The 24,320-nt window shown below is 40.1% G+C and overlaps 3 protein-coding genes across 4 annotated transcripts; 2 read left to right on the top strand and 1 right to left on the bottom strand.

Annotated features, from left to right (window-relative positions):
- The first annotated feature begins 2,472 nt into the window (after window positions 1–2,472).
- On the top strand, window positions 2,473–11,787 carry ttc23 (tetratricopeptide repeat domain 23). 2 transcript variants are annotated; one of them, XM_034233637.1, is made up of 11 exons: window positions 2,485–2,740; window positions 2,990–3,167; window positions 3,695–3,818; window positions 4,191–4,347; window positions 4,428–4,553; window positions 8,372–8,543; window positions 8,691–8,796; window positions 9,097–9,224; window positions 9,369–9,518; window positions 11,109–11,191; window positions 11,337–11,787. In XM_034233637.1, exons 1-11 carry the CDS (start codon window positions 2,682–2,684, stop codon window positions 11,446–11,448), a joined length of 1,395 nt encoding a protein of 464 aa, XP_034089528.1. In that variant the 5' UTR covers window positions 2,485–2,681; the 3' UTR covers window positions 11,449–11,787. The 2 variants fall into 2 exon arrangements, with proteins under 2 accessions (XP_034089529.1, XP_034089528.1); XM_034233638.1 differs by lacking the exon at window positions 3,695–3,818 and having other exon boundaries at window positions 2,473–2,740; window positions 4,191–4,271; window positions 4,435–4,553.
- synm (synemin, intermediate filament protein) lies at window positions 11,678–21,768 on the bottom strand. The gene is given in 6 exon segments (XM_034233636.1): window positions 11,678–14,702; window positions 14,704–15,530; window positions 16,552–16,631; window positions 18,115–18,239; window positions 19,327–20,329; window positions 21,658–21,768. Coding segments are annotated over 5 exon segments (3,036 nt in total). The 5' UTR covers window positions 20,125–20,329; window positions 21,658–21,768; the 3' UTR covers window positions 11,678–13,496.
- LOC117557663 (pyroglutamyl-peptidase 1-like) lies at window positions 21,029–23,769 on the top strand. Its single transcript, XM_034233588.1, has 5 exons — window positions 21,029–21,059; window positions 21,141–21,193; window positions 21,285–21,401; window positions 21,679–21,935; window positions 23,559–23,769. Exons 1-5 carry the CDS (start codon window positions 21,029–21,031, stop codon window positions 23,767–23,769), a joined length of 669 nt encoding a protein of 222 aa, XP_034089479.1.
- Window positions 23,770–24,320: the final 551 nt, after the last annotated feature.

Raw genomic sequence — 24,320 nt, 5'->3', positions numbered from 1 at the left:
CTTGTTCGTTAGCGCATATTTTTACCCACCGTTACTAAATTAGGAAGCCAGAGGGAGCAAATGGAGTGTGGCTGCCAAGGCAGAAGAAGAAGGGTCTGATCAGACCTGGGTTTGCTGAGGGACCATGCCAACCCTACCAGCTTCATTAAGAGCCACTTGGGCTTCAGGAATAGAAGCCCAACAGGGACTGGGGCCAAACAGAGCCCTGAACGGCCAGCCAGAAACTCACGGGACAAACAAACAAATAAACGGGTTGTCTCATGGCCTGCCAGAATCAACCGGCAGCAGCCATCCCAAGGAGCCATAAGAAGTTATCTTAGGCAGTCTTGCACACAAAATGTGCCCTGCCCTGAGTTTAAAAGTGGTGACAGTACACACACTGCCAGCCCGATAAAGAATAAATTAACCTAAAAAACTCTCTCCAGAGACCAATTTCTCAAAGCAGCCACAGAGACCTTACTTCGTGTTTACTTGGCATGGGTTTTGGGCACTGATGTGAGAAAGGATATTTTCACAAGGAAATGTACATTTCCTCTTCTTGCTATCGGTATGTAGTGTTTATGTCTAAGAAAGTGCAGAATTATGTGAAACATAGGAATTCCTTATTTGTATTTTTAAAGATATAATTTTGTTTCAATTCTGGAAAAACCTTACAGTGCTTGATCCCCCTCAACACTAGCAATTTAAATCTACTCCTACAACATTGGATTCTCATTATTAAATGGAGGATCATGGTACAGCACTGAAATACATTTTAAACTGCTTGTTATAAAATACATAAAAAGAAGAGAAAGGATTGTGTTCTGTAGAATTCTTAATCTGTTTTATTTGCAGGAGATTTGGACAAAGGATATCCTGTTAGCAAATAACATTATGTTTTTTATCTCTGGCTGTGTTCAGAGTAGCACAAATATTTTTTTGTTTTAATGTTGGAAATTCTGCTGTTTTACAAAAGGTTATAAAACCATAGAGGAGCATCTTTGAAGTTTATTGTTTATTATTTGCCCCCTCAACCGGGCGCACTACTGTGACTTCACTCCATTTAGCACCCACCCATTAAAACTAATGAGCTATTAGCAACTGACTTTCAACTACTTTAAGGTCATTGTTAACATTGTCAATTCTATGCAGTATATTAACCAATAACGACACAGATACTAGTTTCTATATATTCTGATTCACTGCAAGTCTTTCTTCTATTCATGATGATGCTTTTGATCACATCATAAAATACTTGTTAAGACGTTTCACTATTAGTAAGTCTATAGGCATGTGTAGATGACAAAATTACAGATAGCTAAAAATAAGCAAGATCTTCAGAAGACTGAGAAAACATCAAAAGGTAATCTGATAAATGCTGAGGATGCAGTTTGGATCAAACTAATATAAGAATATTGGCCCTGGGGTTTACATATTTCCAGTTTAACACTTTGAAGTGAGCATGCCTTTAGGAGAGGCCAAGTCCAAGCCATCACTTCTTAGAAGAGCACAACAATATTGTAATACTCCCTCTAGCACAACTGTAAATCTATAGCATATACAGTATGGGACGACTACTATTGTGTAACTATACTGACATCTGGTGGAGGTAGCATCACAGTGCAAAGTATATGTTCTAAACATTTTAAGATTCTCACATTAATTGTACAACACTCTTAATGAGATGAAAACAACTCTGACTTAATTCATTCGTCTATTCTTTTTTTACAAGTTAAAATGTCATTGCCACTTTTTTTAATTTCCCCTCTGTTCATTATACATAGTTTTTACCTATGCTGAGACACTAGCTCATCATGTGGGTATCATGTGTACTCATTTGATTGACACACATATATAAAAGGAATATGCAACCAATGGTAGGAAAACTTGGAAAAAATAGGTCTTGAAACAACATTTTGACACAGGAGATCAAACACAGGCAATTATGACCTGCTAGAAGACCATCAATTAATCAATGTATTTGTTTTTCTTCTGCAAATTTACTGGCAAATGTTACATTTAAGGTAATCATACCACATAGTGTTTCCAATTAGTCTAATTAGTTCTAATATAAATAACTCTGGGAATTAATCCATGTCCCCAAACTCTTAGAATAACAATTTAATATTACATTATCTGTAGATCATTTAATACATTTTTTTTTAAATTGTGTAAATCAAACAAAACTAACATGAAACACATAGGCTATATGTCAATGAAGTTGGTTCGAACACACCCACACATTTTGAGCAAATGTCTTATTAGGCAACATAAGTTAAAACACCACTGGGCTAAACATGAGCAGAAACAAGCTCGGTTAAGTACTCTGTTGTCATAATTTTGTATCATACCGTAAAGACATATCTATATTGTTGAGCATGGTTATTGAACGCAACCCACTTCCTCAATGTGCTGGGGCACTTCAGCACAGTCTGTTGTGTGTTAAGTGACATGTTTTTAGAGTTGCTTTTTAGGCACCATAGTGAGTAAGGTAGGTTTAAATTGTGTTTTCGGTTATTTTAGCCACAACCATTTTAATGCTATGATAATAAAACATTTAAAGTGGCAGAGCAGCAGCAGTAACACGCTAGCCGGATGTATAAAGAGAGTGTAACCAAGGAAACAAAAAACCGGAAAATGCCATAGAGGAAAATACACAAACAGCTGATGGCGCGGTAACGTTACGTCGATTGTTGTGAAATATGGCTGATTATAACGCAATGACAAAAACAAGACCCAACTCCTCCGAGTCTCCAGCTGAGTAAGTGATTTCTTCTTAGCTAAGCTAACGCTCGTGCTTCTGTTGATGACCACTGGTAAATGTTGATGGTTAACGTTAGCTTCTTACTTCCAAACAAGTCCAAAACAGTAAGGCTTTTCTGAATGAATTAGTTGAGGGTTACTTTGTGGGTTTCATGACCCCGCTTTCATTCCATACACATCGGTGTCCCACAAATGTTCGTCCATCTTTTGGATAATGTATTGTATTTGTACCTGTCCAAACTTGTAGATCCCCTGAAAGCATGGGAAGCATCAGCAGGGGCGTGAATGCATCTCCTTCCTGTTACTCCGATGTGTTGAACGCATCACAAACAGGATATGCTAAGAAGGAATTTATTATGATGGCACCTGAAGAAAAGCTCAAACACTTCAACAGACGAGCTCAGGCCTGTGAAGACAACCAAGAGGTGGGTACAGTAGGCTACAGTACAGTTGGGTCAATTATACCTAACCACACACTGGCATTCTTCAAAGGGAAATCTGATTATTGCTATACAATACAAGTATCCAGGTGTTTCTGGCCATCTACAGTAGCCTATGTGCAGGTGTGTATGAGCCTGAGGCATTCTTTTATTTATCAGTAGAGAATGAACAGAAAGGTGGTTAAGATGTAAACATTTAGCAGTATCTTGGAGTATCACGTTTTTTAAAACCAGGATAAGGACTTTCAGTTAACATAATTAAGACGTTTGGGGGTAACATGTAACTGGGAAACAAAACAACAATAAAACAGGATACTTGTATGCATCAACCAGCACTCACTGTTGATATTGATATTGAGCTTGACTTTTAAATTGATTTGATCTATTGATACATTATTTATCAGTCAATTGAAAATACGTTTGATACCGAGAAATATTTTTAAATAGTTTCAAATGCAGTGATTGAAGTGATGTGATGCTTATTAACAGTTTGTTTTACTGTATCTGTTCAGTTTGATGCTTGCATACAGGACCTGGTGCGTTGTGTGGCTTTGACTAGGCTGGTTTATGGGGATGGACATCTGAAACTAGCCCAGGCCCATGCCAGACTGGCTCAAGCATATTTCCAATTCAACGGTAATTGTAATACTGTTAGTAGGCCTACATTTAACGTTTTATTATTAAATTGATTTTCAAAGAGCTGTCACTTAATACAGATACACAAACCATAGTCCTGATTCACCTATAATGCAGGAGCCTGCTATATTACCTTAGACAGGTGCCACATATTGGGTTGAAAAGGCAAAGTAGGAGGCCATTTTTCAAGATGTCACACATCACACCAGACTTATGAATCTATGTAGATGCCCATGCTTTATATTGAGTTGGGTAAAACATGAGTCATGTTTTATATGACCATCTAATGTTAGGTAATTGTGGATAATGTTGAGATTTAGAGTTTGCATGCTGTTCAATTTACAATCCCTTATGGTTGCTTTGTTCCCTCAGGCTGGGGACTGCAGGCCCAGGAGCACTCTGCCCTGGCCAGAGATCTGCTTCCTTTCTGCTCCTCCATCTCCTCTGGCAGAGGTGAAAAGCATGAGGTTCTTCTGTGTCTTCTGAACATACACCTCATTCAGGGAGGCGCTTCACTGCTGACAGTCAAATATCCTTGCCCTGAAGAGTTTTACAATAATGTATGCGATTGACTGAAGTATCAAAAATAATTCCTTGACTCTTTTCAACTCTCGAGGAGGCACAATCCTCTTTTCTTGAGGCAGAACAAGTTCTTGAGGAGCTTCATCCACAGGGTGGCATCAACCAGGAAGAGAAGATGAGGACTGAGCTGGAAATCTCCATTGGTCTATCCAGGTACAGTAGCATTATATTTATTTCAGCTTTTTCTGACGAGCAGATATCTTGCAACATAGAAAAGTGATAATTTTAGATTAAAAGATGCATTGCATCCTATTGTATGCAATAGAAGCTGAGCCAAACAACTTGATATCTACAGAGGGGATTCATAACAAACTCATAATTCTCAAATGCAGCATTTTACTTTTAAATATGACCACAAGATGGCGACACATTCCTGTATTTTGCAAAAAAATCAACCTTTTACGTGGTTTTTGTATTATTTCCTCACTAAGTCATGCTAGTGAAAACAACATTATTTAAAAGTCAGGATTTCCCCTTGTGGTTGTCCATTCTACTCAGCAGTCAGCGTGGGTGTGTTGATGCTGGGTGGAGACGTTTCTGCATATCCACTCAGCCAGTCACTGCTCAACTAGAGGCACTCTTTTATAAAAGCATTTCTCCTTATTCTTTCTTCCTTTTTTCCATTCTCTCCCTCTTTAATTATGAACTCCCCTCACCACACATACCCCTCTTGGATATTGCATTAACAGTCTGGTCGACTGGTTGATTTTTTTTCTATAGCCCTTAAATTCTCAGTTAAATGTAAGCTGCTTTGTTTACCTCACACCCAGTACCATTACAATATTATTGATTTGTGTCCACCATTTTACAAATGCATTTGTAACCTAGTTGTGGTATTGACAACAGAGGTCTCAAGGGTAATACTACATGCTCAGGAGAAGATTAAAGACTTAGTGGATCATGGTGAGGACACCTTTACCTCAAGTGTGGGACAGGTGGTGATATGTTCAGAGACTGTTTAGCCTGGCAAATAAAAATAGCAGCCACTTGGCAGTTTAGATCACTGTGGGTGTAAAATTAGGCCAGGAAATGAAGTATAACTTTACCTGGGTTAAGGTCACCTCATGAATGTATTTGTATCCTGTTAAGCCTTGTATGTGAAAGTTATAATTTACAAATGAGTAACTATAACCTTTGTGAAATTGCAAAACCTGTCAAACTGAAAATACAGTCCTATCTCAAAAAATAAAACATTTGATTAGCTTACAATGACTGTGCTATAAAGCCCTGTGACCTTAAATGTCAGAGTTATTCTTTTTGTGAGGAGAACAATGTTTTCAGACTGTTTAACAAGTATCCAAGCAAAAACAGTGGTAAGGACAGTGTTTATACAGGGGCCCCATCTTACAGGTACTTACAGGTAAGTAGGATCCATTGTTTTGAAAATGCTGTTGCTAGGTAAACTGGGGCATTACTCCTGTAGCATTTAGAGTAAACAAACCCTATCAGCAGCTGAGGTGAGCTACACAAATAGGAATTTGTAAATTATGCCATCTTGTTCTGTTTCAGAGAGTCATAGTTTGTTTACTCAATGTGTGTAATTGAAAACATTTGCAAACTCTGGCTGGTGTGTAAGCTTGCTAAATCTCTTTTGTTGGGGGATGACTAAGAATTTGGCATGCGTCTAAAGCTCCGTCAGTCAACACTGTTGTGATGGAGGGGAATGTTCCTACCAAAGCCAAATCAACTCTGCTATAGATCCTCATCCAAACATCCAGTTCAGTTTTAGATTCACACTCAAGGTGTGCACCTATGATCAGCTGCAGATGGAATATGTATTGTTAGGTTTAGATCTGTTGAGTGTGTGTTTCTGTATGTCTGTGTGTTTGTTTCTTTGTGTTGTCATGCTCTTCAACTCTTTCTAACTGCTATCATAAATCTACATCTTACTTGACAGTTTTAATTGAATTAAACATGTTTAGAGTGATAAATAAAGGAAATCTTCCAATAATCTCTCCACCCTAAATTATCGTACATCCTTTCAATTGAAATGCACTATGTTAACCAACTTTGTGCCAATGTTTCTGTTTAAGCTGTTGCATTGCTGTTAATGTATGCCATTGCCACGATTCACAGACACGGTTTTAACACACAGAATAGCCAAACTCCAGAGGTATTCTTATGCTTGAGTTCCAGTATCTGCTTGTATTCTTTCCAAAAAACGTATTGTTTTCTTCAGTTGTACAATTGTTTCTGATTAGGTGGGTGAAATAAAACCAGCAGGGGTTTAAATGGCGTGATTGACAGTAACTACCCCAGACTGAACAGGTCGTTTTTTATTTCATATATTCTCTATAGTCCTTTAACCACATCAACATACCACAGAGATTTGTTTTTGGAGCAAGCTGTCTCTCTGTTTTTTACTTCGGCTTGGCCTTACAGTATGATTTTTTTTTTTCCCCAGTGAAAGCCCTGAGCAACTTACGTCAACTATGTCCTGGAAACTTTTACAAAACAAGGCAGTGTGGCTAGCTTGGCAACACGTGTACAAATCCCTATTATATTAATTCACTGCCCTGTTGACTCTTAGTAGATTTTCAGTGGGATGTGGCATATTCCCCTCCTGCCAGGAAATGCGTAAGGATGCAAAGTGAATGAGAGGATAGAGGGGGATTGTCTCCATTTGTCCATTCAGGCAGGATGGCAGGACTGAAGCCATTCTTTAATGCAGCTCCGATTCAGCCATCACTGCTGCCCAAAAAGGATCCCAAGTGCCTGCCCTATGAATACATACTGTATAGGTGGGGCACTCCTGACATCCATCATAGCATGTTAGGATAATCATGGATTCATGGAAAATGTTCAGTAATGAGCCATCACAGTGTTTGTGTACCCTGTGCTGCTGACATTTAAACATTTATCCATGAATACCCAGATTCATGTGGGCTTGGGATGTGAGCATGACATCATAGGGTCGAGCTTAGACTGTAGGTTCCCACGTAGGCTGCCCAGCTTCAATATACTAAATGCACTCAGTACTGGGCCTGCTGGATAAAAATGTAATCTAATTGCATGCAACCCATATAAGCCGTTCAGATAGTACTATACTCAGTGGAGTTTGCATGTCAGGAGAAACATTTGTGAGAAGGGGGTTTCCTGTTCTGCAGTGTGACAACAATGTAGCTAGAGATGTTACTTGGTGAGTGGTGTGCCCTTTGAGAAAGACCACCCCCACAACTGGAGAGACAAATTACATTTAGAGTCCATTCGATGGTTTCAGCTGTTAGTAGAGTAGCCTGATGCTATCCAGAGTCCTTGCAGCCATCGTCTCATCCTCTCTCACCATGATACTCTGTAGACTCAAAACATGTTGTTCTAACAGATCTTGTTAAAGATGTAGAACTCTGAGTAATCGTTGTCCCATTAAGGACCATGCTTTCATCTTCAGATTTGCTTTAGTGGTTCCCATCCCCTTATTTGGACATTGAGACTCTAAACACTGCAGGAGCTGTTTGTCAGAGTCCAAGAAGATGTAGGTAAACTAAAGGTGTTAAGAACTAGTTGAGACCGTTAGAGACACATATAACGACACAATTAAAAGGTCAATGTGCAAGCTTTCCCTTTTATAGTCTGCAGTACAACAGGCTTCAAATGCAGCCATCAGCCAAAAGCCTTCACCACTCTGCAGAGCCCTGTTTTGGCTGAAGCTCAAGCCGTTACTTGTTATAATATAAAACAGGCTTGGGATAATGAAGTAAAAGGCTTGTGGGTATATACTGTACACTAAATAATAAATACAGAGTGTTATAAATAGCATACTGTATGTAATGTTTCTGCGTAACAGTCAAGTACACTTTGGCAGAGCAGGTGTTTTCAAACACAGGAATGCCGTCTAACTACTTGAAGAGTACCCTATCTATCGTAACTCTGCCCTCCTGCCTTTTATAGTGGGCTGAACTGGTCACTGTCATTGTGTTTGTCTTTCAGTATCTGACAGTCATTCCATTTGTATGTCCATTCTGCTCTATTAGGGTCTATAGGAGACAGAACAGACCAGAGGATGCATTAAGGCAGTGTGAGAAGTCTCTGCAAGTGCTGAAGGACTGTGGTAAGCCAGAGAAGACATGTTCCGTCTACAGGGACATGGCTGCCATCGAACAGGACAAAGGTCATTTGAACCGAGCCATAGAGCATCTCTCCAAGGCAAGGGGAATGTCACTCAAACAGCACAATGTATATAAACAGAGGAAGAATTCTTGTTGTGGGGCCATGTCTTGTTGTTAGGTAATGTTCCAACACCTCTTATTTGGTGATATGTGATATCTTTTTTCATGTGGGTGTTTCTGCTAGGCTCATGCCATTGCTATGAGTCACAGCCCAGAGGAGCTGGAGGGGGCTCAGATCTGCCACAGCCTGGCTCTCCTCCTTTCTGCTGCAGCAGAGCCCCGTCACAATGGTGAGTTTATGCTCTAGGCCTGGGCAATATGCAACAAGGGGTTAATTAGTCTTCCCTTATGTGACATTCTTTAAGCTGATGTTAAGGAAACCAACTTATAATAGCCTCATTTAACACATACCCAGGTTCATTCAAGTCATTATGATTTACCTATTTCAACTGTTTCTTGGCTAATGGTAGCAATGAGAAGCATCTCAACAAAATCATATGGCAGTATTATATTTTCATTTATTCTCTCAAATATTGCTACCATTGAAGTTAACCTGCATAGTTTGTATGTTCTTCCCTATGATGTTTCAGACTCTGCAGGTCTCTACTTTGAGCAGAGTCTAAGTGCGTACAAACACTGTGCAGGCCCTCAGGATCCTGCCTTTCTCACGGCCCAGGATGATTTCTGTCGTTTCCTCCTCCTCAGTGACCAGCAAGAGGTTACACACAATCATACACACACTTACAATTACACTTCTATGTTTAAAGAGCCACACAATGGAAATTCTATTAAGGTCAGGGTATGTATTCCACCTGCTAAGCCGGAAAGTGATGATTAACCTATTTTCAATGTACCATTTCAGAGATGTGTGGAGATCCAGAGAGCTTCTCTTGCGACAAAGAGATCTACTTTTGGTGATGTGAGTGCTGAGGTAGCAGACACCCTTCAGCTGATAGGAAGTGTAGAGATGAGTGAGGGCAGGGTGGAGCAGGCCCATAGGACCATGACAAAGGTAATATCAAATTACATAACACAAAAACTAATGTTAGCCTTGGATACAACCTGTAAGTGCATATTATAAATACTGCATGGGGTAACATGACATTGTCCCTGTCAGAGTCTTTAGGAGGGTTTACTAAAAGGCCAGGAGTCAGCAGGTGTGTCCATCTAAACCAGTGAGAGGCCAGTTCAAAATATACTCACAAAGAGTCCCGGTCTATTTCTAACATCCTCCCTGAAGCTCAGTGCTATCAGTGGTGTTCTAATCTTGGAAGAGTGCAGTGTGCAGAGCTGCTGTCTCTGGTGTAAAATATCACACACAGGGACTTTGTGTTTCCTCGGTCTGGATGGAGACGGACAGATGGGCAACACAACTTTGGCTGTTTGCTAACTGCTAACTGCTGTCAATTAAAGGGACACTGACCCCAATTAGTGAGGGCATGGCATTATGTCCTTTGAAACAAAAGTGACATTCCTATGTATTTCAACACACATGCACTGAAAACACAGCAGCCTTTCACCATGTATCTCCTCTGTTACTTTATTCCTTATGTAATGTGTTTTTTGTTTTTCACATACTGTAGCACTGCACATGTTTTCCATATGAGCTCAGTTCTGCCGCTCTTCAAATATACTAAAATACACCAGTAAATGGGGGTTTGTTGATACTAGTAACAACATGCCTCTAAGTAAAAGGGGCCTGGTTGCTATGTTGTTTTGACATCTAAGACGCCAGTGCAGGGGGGGTCTTGGACAGGGTATATCAGGACTCTCTCTACACCCCACAATGCTGCTAACCTTTCTGAAGCACCATGACGCAGAGCAGATATGTCAACATGAAACCATCTGCACTCTGATTAAGAAACTTTGTTTTTCCAAAGGAAACCTGGCTCATACAGCAAATACAGAACATATAATCAACTAAAAAAACACAGCGAACAATGGCACACACACACACACACACACACACACACTTCACATATTCCCCTTCAACTGTCGTGCTTTGGAAAAAAAAGACCTTCCATTACATCAACCTTAGCAACAGCAAAAACATTCAGGAGGCCAAATGGATCTGTTCCAGGTTACAGTGTTTTCACTTTGCCTGGTGAAGAGAGAAACTTTTCTCTTTCCATATTTTTTATAAAACTGTCTTCACATCTTATTTATGGTAAATGGCGAAATGACAAGCAGGCTTTTTTAAAGTCCATTGCACAATTATTTGAGCGCAATGTTATTAAATGCCTGTGTTTGTGATTAACTTTTCTGGGTTCTGTTAAATAACGCAATATTTTCTGATGTCATAGAGATTAGAAGTTCTTGAGTTTTCCTCTTATTTGATTGGATCAGAAAAAAGTTGTTGAGTTAATTTCCTCAGGTTCATGGGTTGGTGATTCCTAAATCTATCAGATCCCCCTCATGTTGACTGGTCAGCGCAGGTGTTATCTAAACCTTTGGCTGCAACTGTTATTTTGGGGTGTTTGGTGTATTTAAATGTTGCTAGGAAGGAAGTGTTACTGTAAGTCCCTTCAAGTATGAGTTGCACTTCTGAACTTCCACTGAGCACTTATTCTGCTGTCGTAACTATTTTTATTTCAAATTTCAGTGCCTGGAGATCCAGAGTTTGTTGTACGGTTCTCAGCACAAGAAGACAAAAGCTACACAAAAAGCTGTGGACATGCTGGCCCGGTAAATCTTCTGAAATATTTAGAGTTTGAATCGTATGTGATACATTTCCTATTAACTGATTTTACAATAAGAGAATGCTTTTAGGTTAGAGGAATGCATTGAAATAACAGACCCATGTTTCAGTATGTTGATGTATGTTCTGCAGGGCCCCAGAGGTGGCTGAGAGACAGAAGAGGCGAGGCAGAAGGAAAACAAATCAGACACAGTCAGTTGCACCATCCGCTGGCAATGATGGACACTCAATGTCTGACTCCTAAAATGTAAATAGTTGATTATTTTGTCAGAACAATGCAGCTTTGGAACGGATATCTGTCCACTGATATTTGTATTTAAAAAGTTTGTCTTGCTTTTACTGTATATAATAACACAGGCAGCTACCAATGTTGAAAATGAGCTTTAGTGACTTGATATATCTACTGGAATAACGTGATATTGAGTAACATTGGTGATATAAGTAAGCTTTGAAGAAATACCCACACTCAGAAATCATACTCACAATAGATTTTAATTGTGTTAATCAATTTCCAAATAAGCAATGATGCCAATTGTTAAATATAAATCATTATGTCAATAAAAGCAATGATGTTTGACTAACATATATTGAACATTCTTTATATATCAATACATGTTCTGTATGCTGATGTAAAACATTTTAATACAAATAAATGGCACATTATCCAGATTACACTTTGTACATAGATGCACATATTCCTAATCAAGCCACAAGTTAAGTGCACTGATGTACATATTTCATTTCAATTACTGCAGTTTACAAAATGTATGGAAATATGCTGTTTCTGTGCACTTAAATGCAAGTCTTTTTAATTGAAGTTTCATCCAGAGTATTTCTAATAATTAACATAATTATTAAGCATTCATGCTTAACTTTGTGTTTTTGCACATTTCTTTAACATAATAGTGCCAAGAAGCCAATCTGTGAAGAAATTACTAAATAGTTACAAAGTGTACATTTTGCAGACACTTAGACAAATGTGCACGACTAAACTGTAATCGCTGTGGACCATTTCTGCCTCTGCAACTAGTACGCCACACAACAAAACCTAATGAGCAGTCAATGCCGCTAAGCTGCTGATCCAAAAATAGTCACTCACGGTCATGGACACACGTATGTACGAGCAAAGGTGAATCCTTCCTGTCAACACTGTGACGCCAACGAATGCTTACGAGCCAAAAGGCGTCCCGACAAGACATACTGTACATCAAGCTACATGTGATTACATGTTAACACTATCACTGTTTCCTTTTAATTACATTTCTTTTACTCCGTCCTTTCATCTTAGTATTTCAACCTCTAAAATTGACAACCCTATTTTAGTGTTCTAAATGGTATGATTTTCCATTATAGATTCCCAGCTCCCCAACTACATGTTTGCTGTTGTAGAATTAGAGATGTAAGATAATGATACACACCATGTAAAGACACATTCCACAAAGATTACATTGATAATGTAACTAGGCTTTGTTGTATATTAGGCAAAAACAATTATAATTAGTCAACATTTGCCATTAGTTGTGAGTAAAGCTAAATATTCTTAAAATAACTTGAGTTATTTACTTCAAAGTCACTTTTAAGTGTCACATTTACATTCAACACACTTCAATCGCAGCTTTCAGACTTGCAAAGTTTCTTAAGACAAGTTACCCTCTTTTTTTCAACACTATATACCATTCTCAGCTCCAAGCTTCACTATATGCTGTACACATCACTGACCACTGCTTCAAAAAAACGACTGTGTTCCAAGATGCAGTATACTAAAACCATTTCATTTGGCAGCCGAGCCAAAGTTAACAAAAAAAGAATGAAAGCTTCAATCAGCAAACAGTTCACAGCAACTCAGAACTCCAACATGTTGTTGGCTTGATGTGGAGAGTTGTAAACTGCAGAATGGGCAGTTTAAGATGTGCAGCAAGGGTCAGTACAAAAATATAGAAATCTAGAGAGAATAAATGAACATCTTTGATAATAAACGGCATTCTGTATTAACTGTTAACAAATATCAATGCGGAAGAGGATCAGTATTTAACAAACGTAAACCATGTCCAAGTCCCCATGCTGTTTTTTTATAGTAATATTGCAAAATGTATTACCATAAAAACATTACTAAATGTTACTAAATAATTGAAATTAATCAGTGAGCTCACCAAAATCAATCTGATATATGTTTAACTGCAAAGCCTTAGATCATTATTATAGTGTCTGCTGCATTAATGCTATGTGTGTGGACCGCTGTGTTAAAACAACCGCTGCACTTTAAAATAGTAGCATTGGTAAGCACTTAGTTTGTTAATCATCTGTCGGCCTTTCAAGGTAGACAGTTGCAACTCTTTTCTGATGAGAGATCTTCACCGGGCTGTGCACGGCCTGAGAGAGCAGCTCCTGCTCTGAGGTGGCCTCAGCATGGCTGCCCTCTACGTCCATCTGGAAGGTGAAGGACTTTTCTGATGGGCCCAGTTTGATGTGTTTCTCAGTGACTTCAGATGAAAAGCCTCCTTCGCTAGTAAAGCCTTCAAACTCTTCACCAGTCACAACATCCTCTTCTTTGGAGACTCTAAAGCTGTATCCCCCTCCTGCCCCCCCCTGGAAGGCTTTCTCAAGTCCCGGGTTAGAAGATCTGAGCACTGCCATGATCTGCTCTTCAGACATATCACCTTCTGCCTCCAGCAGCCCAGAGTCTTCCAGACTTTGCGAGACGTTGAGCTCTGCAACTATAGTCATGTTGCCGTTGTCACTTGACTGTGTGAACTTTTTGACTTCCACATTCTGTGAACCATCGCTACTCACTTTTGAGAGGAAAGCCAACTCCTCCTTCAGTGGACCTGACACTGAGCTTTGTAGCTTCTCCAGAGCTCCCCTTAGCTGCTCTCTGGGCTCCAAAGAGTCCTCCCTCAGGAACTCCAGCATTGACTCCTGCACTACAGGGGAGACGCAAACCTCCTCTTCAATGATGCACTCTGGAAAACTATCCTTGACAAATGAGTGATCATCTGACATGAACTTGTATTCATCACTTTCCTCTACAATCACTCTTTTGGATGGAAGACCTTCGTCCTGATAATACCTCTCATCTGACAGGTCATCTACCATACCATAATGTCCATATGAGGTGATGCCACCACCGTCGTCGATTTCAGAAAGATTATCATCTGGTGTGGAGACAAAGTACTCATCTGGCTCTTCATGGGAGAAATATGAAGATTCACTCTGTCTAGAAACCTCCCGGACATCGAACCCACCTTTGAAGTGATCTGTCACCTCCTCACGGTCACTCCTCGGAACTTGAGCCTCATGAGGGATATTTTCTAGCTCCTCAATTTGAAAATATGTTGAGGAGGGCTCATAAAAAGTAGATCTCGACTCAAACTCAAGATCCTCATCATTGTAAGACTCCACCGGTTCCTCAATGATTTCCACATTGACAGACTTATTTTCCAAGTTTCCACTTGCCTGCAGGCCACTCAGCAAGTTCTGGATCATGCTTCCTGTTGCTGTGTCCTTTGATATCTTCCAGTGACACCTTCATAACCCCTTGGCTCAGTAAATCCTCCAGTACAGAGTCCTCGGACAAATCAAGCTCTTCTTCCACTTTGGACTCCAACACAATCTGTGTCTTAGTTGTTCCATCTTCCTGCTCAGTTTTCTCCACATGGTACCTTACGTTGGATTCTCCAGGCGAGCTAACCCTAGCTTCCAAACCTTCTGGTCTCATCGCCTTCTCAATAATCTCCTCTACAGACACAGAATTAAAAATCTTTCTCTCACTAGGGACAATTGTAGACACTGTTTTCCATTCGTCTTTGAAATACCCTTCATTCACATCATCTTTCTCTTTTTCATCTGACACTTGCTTTTTGTTTTCTGCCTCAGTTTTCTTGCTCAGGCTCATCATTTGCGGGGACACCACTCTCACTGATCTGGTATCAGTAGAAGAGGAAGTCTTGTGACTGGCTTGATCCTCCATCTTTTTGATCTCATCAGTGATTTCCTCTGCTTCTGTTTTCTGGACATGTTGTTTAATTTGGTATTCACTCTGGCTTGTCGGTTTATCTTTGGTGACAGAGGTGGTCGTGGTCGCAGGGGCAGGGGTGGAAGCCCGAGATTTGGTGAATGAGATCATGTCCCTTCTAGATGCAGGACTCTGATGCCGAGCTCTGGCTGCAACTGAAATAGGAATGACCCTGGAGGGACTCGTGGATCCAGAGGAAGGCAGAGGAGATCTCGTCAGGTTTGAAGTTGACGGTGTGTACCTGGTATTTGTGTGTTGTCTGCTGGTTGAGGTGGAAGCTCTTTGAGTGTAGGGCAGGGCAGGCATCCTTATATCTGAGACAGAAAATGAATGAATATTTAGGTAGATACTTACAGGAATACTTTAAAACTAGTGGTGCACGATAATTATCGGCCCGATATTAGGAATTATGACATCATCCCGATAAACCCGATAACAGTATTAATAGCCCCGATAATATACAATATATTTTTTGGGTAAAACAAAAGAAAAAAATACTGCGGTGTGGGTGGATTGGGATGAGGGGCGCTTGTTTTTCACTCGGCTCCTCCCGTTTTGCCAGTACTGTGGTATTAGTGGTTTAGGAAGAGGGGAGTTTTTCACAAATCCAGCGCTCCCTAACTCATGCCTGGCTGTGACGTAAATGGTGTGCGGCCGTGAAGCCAGGACAGTAAACAAACATGTCGTCGGTAGTATGGGACTATTTCAAAGTTTCAGAGTTAGATAGTTCGCTTGCTATTTGTATTAACAAATGCAATGCAGAAGTTCCACGAGGAGGGAAAAAGGCAACGAGCTATAATACTTCCAACCTGATTTGTCACCTGAAACATCGCCATCGCTACGATGGTGTGTTAAAAGCGTACGAAGACGCCTGCGCTGCTAAACTAGCGGCGAATCCAAAGCCAGCTGCAAAGGCACCGGGGCTTTTACCTATCGACGAGGCTTTTGAAAAAGGCAAGAAGTTTGCCAGAGACGACCCCAGGGCTAAAACGATCTCTAACTTCATCATAGAAATGATGGCGCTTGACGAGAGTCAAAACTGTTCTTGGCTTTGTTTTGTTCATAGTAGTAATGCTCATGTCATTTGCTCACTACTAGTCTTTTTTTTACCACCAGGTGTGCAAAAACTACAGGTACATTTAATATATATATATATATTATATTATTATCGGTTATCGGTATCGGTCTTGAGAAGCAGGAAGTTATCGGTATCGGTATCGGTTTAAAAAAAACAATATCGTGCATCCCTATTTAAAACTATTATTAAAACTATTTCTAGACAATAAGGTTAAGTGAGCAACATGTCACAACTATAAATCATTTGAAATACGTTACCTATTATTCTTTCTCGGTGCTGTGGAGTCACCCTCCTATGAGTGTCTTGCAGAACCATTCTCTCACCTTCCAGGAGAGCCCTGAACAAACAATAAAAGAAACATATTTAAAGACGAGGGTAAATAAGACATTATATGCAGTATCTCTGGTTATCCTCCTATTCAAAAAATGTTACCCAATATAGTATTTAAAAGATCAAAGACAAATACCTCACGAGACGGTGTACATCATTCAGATCTGCCATCTCAGCCCCCTCAAACTAAACGCAACAGGCTTACCAGGACCTGGCCATATAGGGTGGTAATCATCAAAATCATAAAGGGCAAATGTCATGTGATAAAGACCTTGTAATAATTAGCTTTAGCAGCTCACCTATCCTATACCTCAAAAAAATTTAAAACAGCAAACCAACGTGCCTTAAAAAGGAACAACCTCTCCGGAGACCGCCTTCTGAAAGACTGACCTAAAAATAACAGTACAACGGGGGCGGTCCACACTTCCGCACGAATCCCAAAGCAAAAGCTGACTTGTGACACACACAAAAACACATACCGCTGCCTCGTCTCTGAGAAAACATTCTGTCTATTCCAAAAATTCATAACAAACCATGTTTGCCTGCATATCATCTGCCATAAAGAGACAGAGTGGAGCAGATAGTCCTAAGCACTACATGGGGAATGGCTCAATTCTGTTAGCATCGCAGTTTCCTGAAAAAGGATTCAATCTTGTAAAGATGTCTTACAATATCAGGTAAGAGGTCATGATGTATTTGTGTGTGAATGGGGGAGTAGTTGGCGCCAGTGACATGCGAGAACCGTAGCGAGTGAATGGACAACGACAGCGGTGTATAAATACATTGCACTCTAAAACTGTAGGGGGGGCACTAAATTACTGAATGTTACATTATGGTGCTTAAACTGTTTATGAATAACTTTCAGTAAAAATGGTCTGTTAGTATGTGACCCGCTGTGACTGCGCTGTGTTAGGAGTAGAAGGCTAGACAGGATTTAAAATGCCAGATATAAATAACCCATAATAAACACTTAAAACTTAAACGAGAGAGAAAGTTTTAACAACTTATTAATTGTATGGTTAGCTCATGGAAGTATTTGTAAAATGTCAGAGCTACTATAGTTTATCTAAGTAAAGTTCAGATTACTTAGTGCCAAATTCAGCCGGACGCAGGCAGCCGTTTTCTATTTGTGTTTAATGAAATCACTAATTAAGCTAAGATTGACTTCAAGTAGTGGCAGCTGGTCAAACTAAGTCATCTCTTCATAAAAGCATGGAAATATCACTAAAAAGGAGGATGTAACTATTCACATACTAGTTATTTCTTAATTTACAAAATAAAAATAAAACTACTGAAACAAAACATTTCTGAGGGGTCTTGCTTGGTTTTCATACTCACACTTTAAAGTACATTTCATTTCCAGAATCTATAATAATAAAGCACTTGTGTAAATAATACAAATAAAGAGGGCTGAATTCTATTTAGCAGCTTGAGTTGTAGGGTGCTGTCATGCAGTGTTTTCCCTACTATAACAAATACAAATGTATTACCTGTAGGAAGCCACCTCCATGCCCAGGTCCATCCTGACCTGCAGAAGGTTCTGGTGGTCTCGCATCTTTTCTGCAATAGTGTCAGCCATCAAATTCCTCTCATGCTCCAACTCCTCAATAATCATCTGAAGGGGGAAAGGGGAAATCATAGTTAAAGTTTTCATGCTGCTTTTACAAATCTGTGGTCTGTCCATTGGGTATTATATACTGTTTTGTTTATCCCTGTAATGTAACTATAAACTACTGTAAGTGTGCTTCCTTGTTAACCACTGACCACCAAAGTTTGTGACTACATTTTATTTTACTGCAGCCTAAACGGTGCAAACTTGAAAATCTGTGTTTCTGAATCCCCACTTTTTTAAATTGTATTCTAATGCCAAAATAAAGCAAACTGGCTGAATGTTATTGTCAAAAGTAGGTCTGATCTCACTGCACAACAAACTTGGACCACCTAACCCAGTTATTGCTTCTGTCATTAGTCCATGAACATTTTAAATCAATCAAAGGATATCATTTTCACTTGTAATGTTACCAGAGCTGGAACTGGAGAAATGTATGACCTATGTGTTCATTTGTAATTCACGGACCTGCTTAGTGCTCCATCTATAGGAGGCTAAAACGGATTTGTCAGTCTGAAAGCTAAATGGTTTAAGTGGCTGGAGTAATCTAGCACCTATAAAGTACTAGGGAGGTAAAATATTCAAGCTTTACAATCCTTTTAATACTGAGGTCAAATGTTGCACGCGAGATCAACCGTGCTTTCAACAGTTAAAGGAACACAGACTGGGCAGGCACCACGTAATGTTGACTATGTCATTATGCATAACGGTGGGGGGATTACATTTAAATCAAAGCCATACATTTAATTATACTTTCAGGACAGGCTGAAGGCATGATATATTTTAGGTTAGAAATATAAGCCTTGATATAACTATTGCTGTTTTTTCTTAATTAACAGGGTGATCATTTGCAGCAGACTCTGAGCTGCATCTTTAAGCACAGTGGGTGTGGCAGGGACAGGAGGGAGTACCCTCCCCCTCTCCCGTGGCTCAGTGGAGATATGTCTGATTATTTAATAGTTGTATCACATCTATATGTATTTTGGGACTTCTTAAAATAGAAAATAAATCTCCTAATCTTTGGTTTCACTAAAATCTCTCTGTAAAATGAATATGGGCTGCCCTTTTGTTAGCCTGTTTGACTTTTCCTCACCTGATATTCACTGAAGTCCACCCTGAATTTCTCCTGCATGTGCATCAGCTCTTCTTCAAGATGGAACTGAATCTTCCCTTGTTTGTCGCCCTCTCTGCGTAATTTGTCCAACTCAGAGGCATACATAATCTTCTCCCTCTGCAGACCACTCATCCTCTCCTGGTCCTCTTTAATGGACTGCTCCATCTCCTCCACCTTCCTCTGGTACATATCAAAGGTCTCCATCCATCCTTCGGACAGACTGCGGGCATACTCCTGCACCTCCTCCATGGTGGCTGCAGGAGGCCCGCGGTAAGTTTGCGTGATGATGGGCACCATGCGGGAGTCCACCTGACGCCGCAGATGGACCTTTTCCTTTCTCTGCACTTCTTCCAAGCCTTTACTCTCATTTTCTAGTTGACACAAACGCTGCTGGAGTTCAACGTTGATCTTGTGCGCGTGCTGGAGATCCTTCTCGCAGCCTTTCAGCTCGCCACTGATGTCCCTGCACACCCCAGTCTGCTCGCTACACAGGGACTGGACCATCTGCAACTCCCGCCATAGCTTCTCCCTCTCCATCTCAGCCTGTGACTTTTCAAACGACAGCTGCTCCACCATTCTCCTCAGCTCCCGCATCTCGCCCTTGCACTTGGGCTCCAATTCTGTCGTCTTTGCTTGTCTCAGTTTGTTTATTTCAGTAATAAGATGCACATTTTCCTGCTCCAGCTGCTTCGTTCGAGAGAGATACTGGAAAAGTCTGCTGTTGAGCTCCTGCAGCTGGTGTTTCTCGCTCTCGAAAGTTCTCTTAAAAGGCATCATTTTGGTAATTAGTAAAAAGTGAGTTTAAAGTCCTGTTTGTATATTACTCAAAGTGTCCCGATGTCATTTGCGTGAGCGTCTTTGTGCACTGTGATGTACTTTGCGATCAGTGCCCTTTGACAAGTGCAGGAGGAGGGCGTGTCCTCCCTCAGGATCGCCCCGAGCGCGTCCGTTTCCCTGGCAGATGTTATGCTGAGTTTGAGTGCTGTCGGAAATCAATTCAAAACCTTTATTTATCCAGGTAAAATCTGGATAAATATTATACTTGTTATAACCAGAGCCCTAGAGATACTTATCTCTCTAGGGCTCTGAGTATAACCAAGAGTGTTGGGAAAACATCGTTGAGCTGGATGCTGAACAATATAATTAAAATAATACGATGAGGAAATTAAACGTACAGTAGTCTAATTTAATTAAATGGGAAATACATGTGTTGTATTGTAGTCCTATAGTTGTTATGCTTTCTGAAATGTGAAATAAATATATTGTTTTATATCTATGTTGGCGATTTATGATGTTCTTCTTCAAAACTGAATTATATTGGTGAGCATTTAATAAAATGAACACACCAATGATTTTTCAGTAATTGCGTTTATGAAATAACTAATTAATCAAACCTACGCCTATGTTTGTTCTGTTATTTAAATGTCGAAAAAAAACGACAGTTCAGTCTAATTATCTGGCTAAACGTGGGACTACTAGGTACCAGTAAATTGGATGTTAGAACTAACTGGAGGACCATGAATGCATCACTTCCACATAGACTTTTCACCGGGAAACGGCTCCTCCAAGCGGACATAAAGGTGAACTGCAGAGGCTAAATTTAACCCTGATGTTTTTCAGCGTGCTGATCCTAAGTGCGTAGCAAATATTCTCCTTATTGACTCAACCTCACTGCGTTATTATGAGTCGAGAAGAAATCGTGTTTGTTACAGGTAAAATAGTAAAAGTTTGCTCATGATTACACGAAGTTTTCAACCCGGCGTTCATTTAGATTGTTCACCCCCTAATATAAGGCTTTGGACCGTTTCGACAGTTTTTAGTGAACCCAAACTGGAAAACAGCCCAGGTAATACAAAAAAAAAGAGAAAACTACCGGTTTGTCTTATAACTATTATGGGACATAAATACTTACCATTTATAATACGTCTTTATTTAAGAGCTTGAAGTTGGTTGGATTAGGAGAGAAGACTCATGTTTGCACAAAGGAGGTTCCAGTGAGTTATGTCAAGACTCAGAAAATCATTGCTGAGATTTGGCAAACTCTTCACCCAAAGGTAAACATTGAGTACAAAATAGTACAATTGTAAAAGCTAAGACTATTGCAACAAATTATGACAAATAAAGACACATTTACACAAAATATAGTTATGTATACAGTTAGTATGTATTTTCAAAGTATTAACAGTTGCAGAAACCTCACATTCACAGAGAATAATAGGGGTAAGTGTTCTGAATGGTAGCTCCAGCCCTGATCATGTTTGAAATGCATAATAACATACTGATTATGGTATGAGAAGGGGAATATCTTACCCCACGTGTTTCTGTGTCCAGTTTGCTGTACATCTGGGCGAAGCTAGAGGTTCCAGTGTGGTCTCTCTGGAGCAAACAGCGAGGAACAGTGGGTACAGAGACGTGGAGTGGAGTGGGGGGGGGGGGGTCTGTCCTGATAGTCACTGCTGTGTGTGTGTGTGTGGGGGGGGGGGGGCAGAGAAACTGTCAGTCGTCAACATGAAGGCAGTCGCCAAAGAGTTCAGACAAGGAGGGACGGATGTTATTTATTCAAGAGAGCTGCTGGCAGGTAGGAATCTGTTCCTGCACCTCTGAAATAAATTTCCTTTTGAATGATAAAAAAAACTAGGGCCGGGACTTTAACGCGTTAATTAAGATTAATTAATTACACAAAAATTAACGCGTTCAAAAAATTAACGCATTTTAATCGCACTTATTTTTGCACCGCGGAACGTTTCTCACTGGATGAGTTTCAGGCGTACCGATTATACTGGAGCACCAACTAACGTTCATGACTTCAGACAACAACAAACCACAGTGAACAACAGTGGGAAATGTTGTTTTAAAAAACGGACGGATGGAAGCGTCGATAAGAGCACGGTTGTGTGCAAATTATGCAAAAAGGAATTCGCATATCACCGCAGCACATCAAGCCTCAAGTATCACCTCAATGCAAAACATATAGCAGCTAGCGTGGACGTTAGCCTCTTTTATCGCGTTCACACCAAAAAGAGCCGGTACTCAAATTAGTTCATGAGAACCTTTTTACCCCCACGAAAGTCCCTGCTAGAGAGCAGAGAGCTGCTAGAGAGCAGGGACTTTCGTACGGCTCTCTTGTGAGAAAAGAGCTATATGTCTGATTGGCTGGGCGGATTGCAAACCACGCCCCGTAAAACTCCCAAAAAGTTTTGTGAAGCCGCCATTTTATTATCCTCGCATTAGCATTATTAGCATTAGCCCCGCGCACCAACGGAGAGAGAATAACTTATGTCAACACAAAATAAAACATGGGAGCGGTGGAGATGAGGAGGTGTCGGCGTTCTGGCGATTTACTCGGAAGGCTTCAGTAGAAGCTGCTGGGAGTCCCAGCAGCTTCTACTGAAGGCAGTCCCCAACTCCGGGGACTTCCGGCCAGGGACTTTGGGACGCCGTGAAGTGGTTTGCGGCCTGCCAGTAAACCCAAAGCAGAAGAAGAAGAAGTGACGTCAGCGGCTTCATTTGCCTAATCCACCCCCAGGTTCAAAGAGTTCTCATGAACCTTTGTGGGAAAAGTACTGCGGTGTGAATGCGCCTAATGGTATACTAAAATCCATGTGAAAAAAATTGCTTCTCACTGTTCTCAGGTCAAATATTTATATGTGATTAAAAATGCGATTAATTTCGATTAATTAATTACAAAGCCTCTAATTAATTAGATTAATTGTTTTAATCGAGTCCCGGCCCTAAAAAAAACATGTTATATGCAATACATCTGGGCTGACTTGTCCACATAAAAACGTTATTTAAAAAATACATTATAAATGTGACCCATGTTGCGCATCCTTTTTGTTTAACGGTTGTCATTAATTCAAGCAGATCATTACAGTTTTCTTTAATAGCTTACATGCCATGTGACCCAATGCCTCCAAATCCATACCAATAAGAAAAATACATGTTTATTTAGTCCACCTTCACTTTTAAATGAGTATTTTATTTATTATAAATACTAATGTATTTTCAATAGCTTCCTTGGCATGTGACCTACTAACTCCCATCTTTACCATATAGTATTACTAAACTGAACCAGACACTTCTTTCTTATTGTATTTTTTACAAATGAAACCCTGTGGGAACTAACCATCCTCTGGCTGCAGTGGTCTGTGAAACTACAGAGTGAATGTCTGTAAGATATTCAATCTAAATCTAACTTCACTGCTCCCCAGGTGTGAATTTGCGTATTACTGCTCGCTGTATCACGGTCAGAGGAGGGCAGCCCTCATCTGGCAGCCTGACCTCAAGTACTCTGACCCAGGTCACAGACTGTTCTCTCTCCTGCCTTCTGGGAGAAGATACAGGAGCTTCATGTCACGGACAAATAGACTCAAAAACTGTTTCTACCCCTGGGCCGTCAGGCTGCTTAACCACCACACATAATGCAATAACCGTAACCATTCACTTTTAATGCACTTTATTTACTATTTTTATATCAATATTTTTAAGTATGTATTCCCCCGTACGATTGTTTATGGTGTCTGTCCTATTGCAGTGTTTTTTTAGTGTTATGTGTTTGTATTTTTTGCACACCGGGACAGAGTTGCACTCTGAATCTCGTTATACTCTGTGCATAATGACAATAAAAGGCTTTAACTTTTTTTTTTAAACTAAAAAAAAACGACTTCCTCTGCTGCAGACCCTCATTTATTCCATGCTGAAACTGCATAAAGAGATGATGAATGCAGACTTCATTAAGCAGGCGTTAACAGCATGTTGATCTTGTCATAAAGACATTACACACCACAAACAGACACTGTATTGCTGAACCATGTTGTTTAGAAAATGTGGCCATGGATTAATAAAATAGAAAAAACAGTCAAAGTTCTCATTCATTTATTTATTCAACATTTCAGAAAAAAAAGAAAATACAAGAAATTCTCAGATACACATTTGGAGATGGCATGTCAAAAATACCCCATCTCAGTTATAGG

This window comes from Gymnodraco acuticeps, unplaced genomic scaffold (assembly GCF_902827175.1).
Source record: "Gymnodraco acuticeps unplaced genomic scaffold, fGymAcu1.1, whole genome shotgun sequence".
Taxonomy (NCBI): Eukaryota; Metazoa; Chordata; class Actinopteri; order Perciformes; family Bathydraconidae; genus Gymnodraco; species Gymnodraco acuticeps.
Note: the sequence above shows the minus strand (reverse complement) of the source record. Positions and strands in the feature narration are given on the sequence as shown.